Here is an 11436-nt window from a genome sequence, read left to right on the forward strand (position 1 = left end):
CAGTAACGTAGTTATGATGGGTGAAAAGAAATCCAAGACCCTGTTGGTTTTGTAAACGGATTAGTTGGAATAGGCAGATATTTCTGTTCTGTGTTCTCTTGCCATCCTGCTTTGTGCAGCACTGAGGGGTATTTTGTTTTTTAGCAGCCATGAGTTGCAGAGTCCTGGGACCTGGCTGCAGGTATCTCTTGTGTTCAGGTTTCAAGCTGCCCTCCAAACCAATGGATCTCAGCAGCCAGTGCAGCCTAAATAAACTGGAGCAGAATTAAAAGTTTGCCCTCAGCCAGTCGGGGTTCGAGCTCTTTGTGCTGCGAGGGTTTTTGTTCCTAAAACCTCGTGTACATTATTTCCAGGTACGTGTGTCCATGAAACAAGATGGAGAGAAGATAGTAGAGTGAGGGGGTGGCCCTGTGGACAGCATGGCTTTCCTGGACAACCCCACCATCATCCTGGCTCACATCCGGCAGTCGCACGTCACCAGCGACGACACGGGCATGTGCGAGATGGTCCTGATCGACCACGACGTCGACATCGACAAGTTCAACCCCTCCTCAGCCTTTGGGGATCACGGGGCAGAGCCGCAGGGCAGCAACGGCGACACTCAGGGCTATGTGTACTCCCAATCCGTCGATATTACCTCAAGCTGGGACTTTGGCATCAGGAGAAGGTCGAACACAGGTGCGTGGTGCTGCTGTCACACCCGGCTCCCCTGAGGCTGCCTCGGACAAAGCCGAGCCTCGCTGGCTTGGTGGCTGCCAAACGTCTTTTGTGATCCTTTTATAGGATACATAATGATTCAGTTACTTCAGTGTGCTGTCAGCCGAGCCTTAATTGCTGTTTTACCTATTCCTGTACAGAGGAATATGGAGATAGTCACTTTTATATATATAAAAAAATTCAAATTGTGAAGACATCAAATCTAAATCCAAAGTACATGAACAGTCTTTGATATCTCTATTGTTACTGTCTGGAGGGGTGTTAACTTTTGAACAGGATAGTTATTTTCTGAGAAAAAAATCTGCCTAGTGAGGCATCAAATGTATTTGTTATAAAAGAGAGGAATGAAGTTTGATGTGAGCCAGCAAAGGGAATGACTTGTCTGTATTTTGTCTCCTAAAGTTTTATTTCTGAGAAAAACCTTGAGCTAGGGTTTAAGGTACCAATTTAGAAAGTTTAAGGGTGAACACCTTTGCAAAATACACTCATTTTGTCGTGACTGGCACAAAGCTCTCCCATGTGGTGCTCCATACAAGGGATATCCAGACTTCTGCTTACACCTGAGGAATATTACAGACAGGAGTTCAGTGAGGTAAAATACAGACAAGAAGGTTGGTGTGTGGTGGTCAGTACTGACCTCTTTTTTTCTGTTTCTGTATATATTTTTTTAATGATTTCTGCAGGTATTATAACACCACCTAGAGCCCAGAAAGCATCTCTGTGCTCTGCTTCACCAGGAAAATGTGTGTGGTGGTGGAAATACTGAAATGCCTTTTTACAAGTAGGGAGTTGGGAAAGGTTCCAGAAAAGCCAAGCACTGATCTCCTGTAGCAGAGAGTGAGGTTTGGAATAAAGTGAGATTGGAGCCCAGCCTGGCAGGAGGCTGTGCTGGCACCCCAGGGTGCCAGGCTGCCCTGGGGCTGGAGCAGTTCAGGCTCATGAGGAAGGAGAGGCAAAGTTGGAAAATTTATAGAATTACCCCAGAAAATGATTCTGAAGGCTCATTTCACCCAGGGAGCAGACTGATGGAATAATCTCCATTTGAATTGCAGTTTGAAGTCGTTCCAGGTGCCAGCTGTGGGGTCAGGCTTAGGAGCAGATTCTGTGCCTCAGCTCGGGGTGGCAGGAGCAGAGGTCAGGGCTCAGCTCACAAACCACGACTGTGTTTGCTCAGAGATGTTTTCACACTCAAACTCTGCCAGGCTGCCTGTGGCAGTGAACATTGAATAATTCACATTTCTGCCAGGTGCTGCCCATTCCCTGTGGCTGGCACTGCTGCAGCACAGCCCCACTCTGAGAGGCTCCTGTGGGATCTGCAGGAAGGTGCTGACTGTGCTCCAGTGCATTTATTTTAACAGGGGCTGGAAATACCACACAGCATAAAAAAGTGCATTATTCTTGTTTCTAGTGTACAGATTTTCCTTTTTTCCTTTGTCTACCTGTTCATCTAACAGATCTTTTGTGATAGCTCGTTTGCAGAAAGGATTTTGGAAGGTAATTTTGAGTTACAGTGTGGGCAGTGCTAGTACAAATGTGGGGCTTTTCCTTCAGAATAAAATATCTATGCTACAACAGCGTTTTCCCAATATTTAAACTTATGAGGAGGGATATTTTTCTTATTTCATCAACAGGAAGCTACCTAGAGCATCTTGTAAATGGGAGGTACTTCTCAAAGCCCCCCTTTGTGCTTGTACCTTAAACTGCTCGTTACAGCTCTTAAACCTCAAAGGAGTATTTTTTATCAGTTCCCTGATTGACAGTATTTTTATGGGGAAAAAAAAAATTACTTCATTGTCCACAATTCAGTTCAAAGACCTAAATGTAAGAATAATAACAGAAGGGATATAAGGGATGATGTTTTTTAGTTGCTGAAAAGGCTCAGGGAGCTCCAGTTGTATCCAAAAATTGTCAGAGTAATTTAGCATTTTAAAATCTCTTCTCCAAACCCATTTTAGTTAATGAATTATCTCAATAGATCAAAATTGCTAATATATCCAGCACATTGTTTCCTTTGGGGACCAGCACTGGGAGTTCTGTTTCCCAGTCTAATCTGCTTGTTTTGAGTGGACACTCAGGACATCAGTGCTTTCTTGGGGTCCCTTGGGTGGCTCCCATCAGGTTTTTTCCCCAAGGAAACTTTTCCTGTTAACACAAAAGGTAATTTAAGTTTTTTGTCTGGTACCTTGGGCTGCAAGTTCTTTGCTATCAGAACTATTTGGGGCTTTTTTTTCCAACCATATTTTGAAGATGGAGTCAAAATATATGTAAAGGAATATTATATTCATTTTAGGATTTGACTAATGTTGTGAAGATACAAATCATTTCTTTTACTACCTATAAACTGTTTCAGCCTACTGAAGAAAAAGCTGTGCTAATTTATATCGCTTTGACATTTTATAATTTTCATGATTTTTAGATAAAGGATTTTATATTTAAAACTTTAATAGTCTAGTCTGAGTTCATTTATCTTTAATTTTTGAAACGGGTAGAGTAATTCATAACAGTAATTTTATTCCTGTAATGTAATATTCACTTCAGTTCATTTGTGCATTAAAATTCCTTTAAGACCGTTATTAATGATTTATATAATGAAATGTCATATTAATCACAGAAGTTTTCACATTTTATTATTCTCTTCCATGTTAATACTATCTTTATGATCTCTATTAATGTTTTATATCCTCTAATTTCAATTATAAATCAAGAACATTTTCATGTTTTTGTTGGTATTTGCTTTTCAGGGGTGCCACCTTTAAAATTTTATGACTTTTTCCCCTACATATGCAGTATAAAACATCTTTATTCATATAAAGGTAGTTAATTATGTCTTTGTTTATAGTAAACTTTCATTGACAAACTTATAGTTGTAATATTTCTTTTCAAGCTCAGAGACTAGAACGTCTGCGGAAGGAGAGACAAAATCAAATAAAATGCAAAAACGTTCAGTGGAAAGACAGAAATACTTCTTACTCAGGTAAAAGAAAATATCTTTTGTTTTCCTGCTGTTTCTATTCCTGCCTTTGATGGCTACAACATTTGCAGTTTGTGATTTTCCCCTGGGGTTTCAAGGCATGGAGGAAATGCCAATTCTTTGTTGGTGCCAGGGCTCTCCACGGGGATAAAAAAGCAGAGGAGGGCACAGAGTGTGGGGCAGGCAGCCTGGCCTGGAGCTGTGGGGTGGCTGCTTTGGGTTTTTACACTCTGTGGTGTTTCTGGGTTTGTCACCTGGGGCAGGGCAGAGCTCTGTGTCCCTGTGGGGGGACAGGGCCCTGCACCCCAAATTCTGCAGCAGTGTCCCCTGTGACTGCCCAGCCTCTCCCAGCTGCATTTGGCACACTGGGTGGGATGGGGGATTTTCCTGAGTTTCCTTGTCTGGAGTATTTTTGTAGCTACTTTTTTTAGATAAGGTGCAAATCTTAAGAAATGAAGAGTATTTGTATGATCTACTTAAATGCAAGCATAATAGATGCTGGCTTAGCTTATCTGGCCTTTCCTTGGTAAAACTATTATCACTGATTGCTCAAAAAATACTAAATTCTATTTTTTGTTAATTATATAATTAAGTATTTGTGACTGGATGTTCTACGTAGTTTAGATTGTAATATATGAAATTACAAATCTGTCTCAATTTTGCTATTTTAGAACTCAAACTAGTTTCTATTTCTGTTGTATTTGACACACATTCAAACCTTTGTATGGTCTGTCATGCCTTCTTCTTTCAAAATTTGTGTATATCTTAATGAGGTCCCTCTGTAATCTCCTTTTTTTGCCTAATTCCTCCTATCTCCGTGGCTGTCATTTGCAGAACGTTCTCCAGCACTGTAATATCTTCTTCAGAGGAGTGAACAAAGCTGCTCACACGAGCAGCACAGTCTCACTAATCCTTAATTCAGTGTTCAGCTGTGTTGGATACCCCTGTTAATGCATTCTGAAATGTTTTTGCCTTTCTCCTTCTGTAAGCAGAGCTGTAGGTTTTAAAGGTTAATCTACCATAACCTCCAGCTCTTTGCTCAGTATTTTACAGCGTTTGGGCAGTGATGATGCAAATCTCCCTCCTGTGTCTATGCACTGTGAGCTGGCTCTGGATCCTGCACAGCCTTTGTGGCTCCTGGGGACATCTGGGGACATCCCTGCACACCCACACATCTGGGGACATTCCCAGCACACCCACACATCTGGGGACATCCCTGCACACCCACACATCTGGGGACATCCCTGCACACCCACACACATCTGGGGACATCTGGGGACATTCCCTGCACACCCACACATCTGGGGACATCTGGGGACATCCCTGCACACCCTCACACATCTGGGGACATCTGGGGACATTCCCTGCACACCCACACACATCTGGGGACATCCCTGCACACCCACACATCTGGGGACATTCCCAGCACACCCACACATCTGGGGACATCCCTGCACACCCACACACATCTGGGGACATCCCTGCACACTCACACATCTGGGGACATCCCTGCACACCCACACATCTGGGGACATCTGGGGACGTCCCTGCAGACCCACACACATCTGGGGACATCTGGGGACATCCCTGCAGACACATCTGGGGACATCCCCTTCCCTCCCAGCGTCCCCTGTCCCCAGCAGCCACACTTGTCCCCTCTGAGGAATGTGCTGGCCTTGCAGCCACACGCTCAGTCCCTGCCTGCTGCAGAGCAGATTTAAATAAAAAAAATAAAGAAGTTACACACAAACTCCAGGCATTCGGGATCTGTTGGCAGAGCTGATTCTCCTTCTTTGCTGAGCCACGGAGATCTGAGTGTTTCTCCCTTGCTTGCATGGCCAGCACTGCAGCAGGGAGAAAGAGGAGCCCTTCAGGATATCCCCTGTACCTTTACATCTTGCATTCCTTCATTGCAGAGTATCTAAAATGCAAATTAACAATATATCAAGGAAATCCTTCCAGAGTCTTGCATTCAGCCCGTACAGAATAGCTGTGGATAAAAACTTGCTTTTCCACTTGTTCGAGTAAAATCTTTGTATTGGATTCCAAGGTCCTTTCCAAGAGAATTATCAGTTAAAGGTAATACCCCAGTAATAGCTTTAGATTATTGAAAAAACCAACAAACAGGTACAAGAGCTTGTTGAAAAACCAAAACAACCTAATGGAGTTAAAGTGGCCACATTGAAAGGGATTAAATCAAGCTTTTTTGGTTAATTGCAGCCTCTCACAAGCCCACTGGGGATCTCTCAGTGCCAGTATTTAGCACCTCTGCCAACTGCCTGAATTTTAAGGCAATCTGCTGATGAAAACAAATGGAGCTTTTGACTAGTTATCATTTGACAGGTTTTAATTTTGCACTCTAAGAAATGAACCCACTCCCTGCAGGTCAAATCCCAGGTCATTCCAGCCTGGGAACAGTTCCATTTCCCTGGAGCAGCAAGATGTAAAATCTGTGAGCTGAGAAGGGCTGGGCGAGCTGGGCTTGGTTCTGGGCACTGATTGATGGAGGCTGGGGGCTCTTGGTTCCTGGAGCAGATGTGGGAAACCTTGTCCAGCTCAAGTCACAGCTCCCTGCAGATGAGACCCTTTGGTCTGATGTGCTGAAACACCCCGGGCTCTGTCCTGATTTCATACTGGCCTTCTAATATAAATCCTATTCTTTAGGTTTTTTTAAGTGTGCCTGTAAATTGGAAGTTGAGTTGTTGTTGGAAATTCAGCTGTGCACTTTCTCCACATAAAAAGGCTTTTATGAGCCTTCACAGACCACACAAAGACCTCCTGAGCTTGGATTCCCTTTGTTTTTAAAAAGCTTTTTTGCTTTTATTGTTCGGGCTGTTGATCTGGCGTGGTGGTTTCAGGTTCGACATTTTAATTTGATTTTATCCAATCTACCACGAGCAGTAAAATGTGCAGAGGTGATCCCCTGGGCCGAGGGCTGTGCCAGCTGGGTGGGTGTCACTGCAGTGCTGTGGCACTGTGCCAGGCTCGCTGGGAGCTGGGCTCCTCAGTGGCAGCTGCTCTGCTCCTCGCTGATCCCTGCTCATTCAGGAGAAGGGAGGCAAGCAGAAAGACCAGGATTGTGTCTTTGTCTTCACTGGTATCCTGACTCCAGTGGATCCTACACTGATCACTTCTATTCTCTGTATAGGAAAAACTCACCCTTTTCTCAGCTTAAACAGGAGCATCATTCAAACTTCTTAATGGTTTCATATCTTTGGGCTATGAAAGAGTGGTGGTAGATCCTGCCCTGCTGAAGCATTTGTTGGTTTATTTATTTGATTTTGTGCTTCCTCTTATGCTGTTATCTCTCTGTGCTGAGCAGCAGCCTCTCATACAATGCCTCTCATCTCTTTTCTGATCTGCAGCAGAGGAGCTGAGCTCACTGTTTGAAAAGAAGAATTTTAGGGTGAAGTCGCCATGCTCTGGGAAGCAGTCCATCCTCTCTGTGAGACTGGAGCAGTGTCCCCTGCAGCTCAACAACCCCTTCAATGAGTACTCCAAGTTTGATGGCAAGGTGAGTGCCCTGAGGTCGCTGCTCCTGTGCTTGGGTTTGTGCAGGCTCCAGTTAGACTTTACTGTGGCCATCAGGAATGGGCACTGGTTATGTAGAAACAAACAAAGGTGGTGGTTCCAGGTTCACTAGAACCATTTTTCTCCTGTTTCCATTCCAAAATTTTGGGCTGAGATTTAGGCTTCTCTGCCTTGCTGTTTCCTCCTCCAGCAGGTTGGTGGGGTGCACCTTTATTGTGACACTCCGAGGACATCTGCCTGGAGTTGGTGCTGAGACCCTTTGTATAAATCATTATTTGGCATTTAAAAAAAATCCCAGACTGTTCTGTCTGTCACAGCACTTGCTGAATATTCCATGGTTCGTGTGTTTGTCCTCAGTGCTCTACTGAGAGTGGGAGAAGCCATGGTCTGTTTGGAGGGTGGAAAACTGAAGTATCAGCAGGCAAAAAGAAGAACTAATCAATGCATTTCTGCACAAGGGCTCGTTTGTGTAACAGGGAGGAGTTTGGCTGCAGACCTGGCAGGTCGTGGGGGTCAGGAGATGGATGTGGTGTCACTCAGACTGGGGGATAAATGCCTTCCCTCTACTCCATATTGTCAAATATTCTTCTCTGTCATCAACTCTAGAAACTGAAATAGAAACATTGGTGTGATGGATCATTGTCATATTGTTCCAAAACAAGTATAAATACTCCACAGATCTGTTTTCTTCTGGATTTGTTTGTGGAATCTCCTGTGGGAGGATGGAGTTTGAGCTTCATTACCATCGTGATGGAAGAATTTCATATTCTGTTAGGTGTTCTTGAAGTGGAAAGTCAGATCTGTAATTCCACTGACATTTCCAGGAGTATCTGGAATATTTGTGAAATGGTAACCTTTAGACTATGAAGTTCACGTGCAAAAGCTCCTTTATTGTGATTTTATATTTTTTAACGTGGCAATTAGTGCTATCTCAGGTTTTCACAGTTGCTGGCCTCATTAATGAGTGACAGCAGCCCCCTCGTGCTGACAGCACCAAGAGACTTTTTTTCTAAACTCCAGGTTTGTTGTTCTTGTGCCACAAAATTTCAGTTGGGCAAACATGTAAATGAACTCTCACGTCATGTATAGGGGAACTAAAAATCAAATACTTCTTTATTAAGAAAATTCTATTATAATCCAGTCATGTTCAAGTCTTGTTTCTCAGAAACTTGAGAAACTTCAGCATTTTTCCTTCCCTCTTTGATAATCCAAGCTAATCTTTACTGTATTAATTGTAGTTGTCTGTAATGAACATCCCAATTTTCACCTACTGAAGTCAGATACATTTGGCAGGTGTTTGGTCCACTGGAAGCAAGTTACACTCAGGTCAGTTTGAGAGGTTAAGGAAATACCTCAGTGTCACTGAGTGTGATTTGACACGAATTATCTCAGCTGTGATCTGCAAATCAAAACACCTTCTTTACAATCCCAAATAATTGCATGGGCATTTTGTTAGGTTATAATCTCACTCTATTAATTTTAACACCATTGTTTCTATTACTCTGTTAGTGTATCAATAGTTTGCATGTAAAGTTTATTCTCTATAGCTCTGTATGTATTATCCAGTTTAATGCTTGGCTGACCATCTGAGATACAGAAGAAGCACAGTCCAGTTGTGAGGAGTTATTTTACTTCAGTTCTTGTGCATTTTCCATCAGTAAAAACACCAAAAATCATCGAGCTTTTAAAAAACCATTTTTAGTGATGCATCATATGTCTTGTATTTCTTTTTATTGATAATAGATGAGCAGTATTTCACAGAAATATAATTCTTTCAGGGAATAGTGCATGACTTATTTACATAATTAACAGAGCCGTGTATCTCTGGGGGAAATGGGACATAATTGGGGGGAGGCAGGGGGGGTGAGGAGGGGCTGGGGGCCTAATTAAACATGTCTTAAAAACACCCTACTTAATTATGTATTTACTCAGGGGGTCACGGTGGTTCTGAAACCCTCGAGGCTGCAAGCAGGGCTGTGGTTTGTCCATGTTAGAGTTTGGTGCTGCAGGTCTGAGGCTGCTCAGTGCCACTCACTCCTGGCTGCATGGCAGAGCTCAGGGCTGGTGCTCCTCATCCTGGCTGCTCTCATTCCACCCCTGCCTGAAATAAATCCAATAAATCCAATAAATCCTCCTGGGGCTCCTCCTTCCCTGCTCCCTCCTTGGGTGGATTGTTTGCAGCTGATCAGGTCAGAGCTGTGCCCAGCCAGCCTGGGCAATGCTCACATCGTGCAGGTGTTCCTGCCAGATTTAGTGTTTTTTTTCATAACCACTTCTGTGATTTTATGAAATAGTAAAATTTTAAAGCGCTCTAATTTCTTCCCGTCCTGATCACTTCATTAATTATCAAAACAGTAGAGAATATGGCTTGTGAAATACAGCTACAGTGGAGGCATCCTGAGCAGCTCAGGAATCCACAGAACCTGCCCCACCACTGCCCAGGGCAGATTTGTGCTTTTCTGTGCATTGAAAACTTCAGCTCTTAACTGAAGCCACACATACAATAACTACTCTCAACTCTGTCTTCAAGTTTTTTCCCTAAATAGTTAAACTTCAGCTTTGGAGCTGTTTTCATGTTTTGTGAAGCTTATGGGTTGTATTTCTTGGTTGATAAATCTTGTATACTCTAAGAATTCTGTATTGAAAGAACCTTTAGTTCTTTATCATTCCTTCATTGCAATAGAAAATTATTTGGAGGCTTAAATCGCTGGCCAAGTTGATTTCTTTTGTCTGCATGCAAATAAAATTATGACCCATTTGATAAATAAATTCATATGTATTTCTGTTTACAGGACTTGGAAAATCAAGTTTTGACAGTTTATTGTTCAGGTGTGGTGTTTCAGTGCCCCAGCTGAGCTTCTCAATGTTCAGGCAGGGAAGAGGTGCAGAAGAGATCAAAAATGTGAGGAAGGAATTGTTGGAATAAAGTGGGGTTATGAGGCCAAAAGCCTTTCCTACAGGCAGACCAGATTTTCTCAAGGTGTTTTTATTTCTGCTTTCGTGGAACTGTGAACTTTGATTTCACAGCTGCAGATGGAGTCAGAAGGAAGTTTGGCTTTTCTGATCTTGTGGAGTTCTCTGGTGTTTGCTTGACTACTGGAGATAATTTAACTGAAAGTCGGTCAATGTAATTTTTGGGTGGACAAATGCTAAAAATCTTTTGCACCAAATGGTGCCTCTCTGTAGTGCCACAAGGCTTCTTGTGGCTAATTTTGGTAATGGGTTAAAAATCAACAATTTCTCGTGTAGCAACTGTTTTAAAAATGATGCTGTAGCAAGCATGGGGGAAGGGATAATTCATGAGTGCTAATTGCTTGGCTGTTAATTTTCATAAGTGTTGATAGAAGCAGTTCCTTAAATTAAACTTTGTTTAAAATGTATCAGGGGAAATATTCCACAATGTCGGGCCCGAAGTGAAAATTAATATGAATGCTGTGGCAATTAACACGTACTGGTTAATAGCTTTTAGCAGCATTTTGGGATGATAGTCCTTAAATACATTTTTGCATGCTGCTCTTGTTTCAGTCTTGTTTGACTGTATGTCTGCATAATCACGAACAAATGTTTTCCACAGTCCCCAGTATTAAATAGCTTTGCTTAAAGAAAGTAGATAAAGAACTTAAGAAAGAAGCAGTATTGCTTTAATTAAAATGGAAAATGTGTAAAATAATTAATCCAGGATTAAGATCTCTGCGTGGAAAAAAAAAATGCATTTTTTTATTTCAGTGTTTTGCCCCTAAGCTGAGTGAAATGATCCTGAATTGAATCCAGAATAAGTTTGCATGGGGGTTGTTTGCAAAGCATTTGCTTTTTCTGCCAGTTGTAGTGGTTGGCCTGCACACTCCTCCTGGAGGAGCTGCTGTGCCTGTGTGTCCTGTGTGGTCACTGTGTGTCCTGTGTGGTCACTGTGTGGTCACTGTGTGTGTGTCCTGTGTGGTCACTGTGTGTCCTGTGTGGTCACTGTGTGGTCACTGTGTGTGTGTCCTGTGTGGTCACTGTGTGGTCACTGTGTGGTCACTGTGTGTGTCCTGTGTGGTCACTGTGTGTCCTGTGTGGTCACTGTGTGTGTGTCCTGTGTGGTCACTGTGTGTCCTGTGTGGTCACTGTGTGTGTCCTGTGTGGTCACTGTGTGGTCACTGTGTGTCCTGTGTGGTCACTGTGTGGTCACTGTGTGGTCACTGTGTGTGTGTCCTGTGTGGTCACTGTGTGTGTGTCCT

The 11436-nt window shown here is 43.0% G+C and overlaps 1 protein-coding gene across 4 annotated transcripts in view; it reads left to right on the top strand.

The window, feature by feature from the left end:
- The window catches only part of MAPKAP1 (MAPK associated protein 1), an 81015-nt gene that overhangs the window by 9537 nt on the left and 60042 nt on the right, over nucleotides 1-11436 (top strand). For all 4 annotated transcript variants that reach the window (XM_014880021.2, XM_088177595.1, XM_088177596.1 and 1 more), the window contains exons 2-4: nucleotides 354-678; nucleotides 3602-3691; nucleotides 7054-7202. In XM_014880021.2, the coding sequence (XP_014735507.1) occupies nucleotides 420-678; nucleotides 3602-3691; nucleotides 7054-7202 (498 nt within the window). In that variant the 5' untranslated portion in view covers nucleotides 354-419. The remainder of the gene's footprint in view (nucleotides 1-353; nucleotides 679-3601; nucleotides 3692-7053; nucleotides 7203-11436) is intronic.

This window comes from Sturnus vulgaris, chromosome 22 (assembly GCF_052056855.1).
Source record: "Sturnus vulgaris isolate bStuVul1 chromosome 22, bStuVul1.hap1, whole genome shotgun sequence".
Lineage (NCBI taxonomy): Eukaryota > Metazoa > Chordata > Aves > Passeriformes > Sturnidae > Sturnus > Sturnus vulgaris.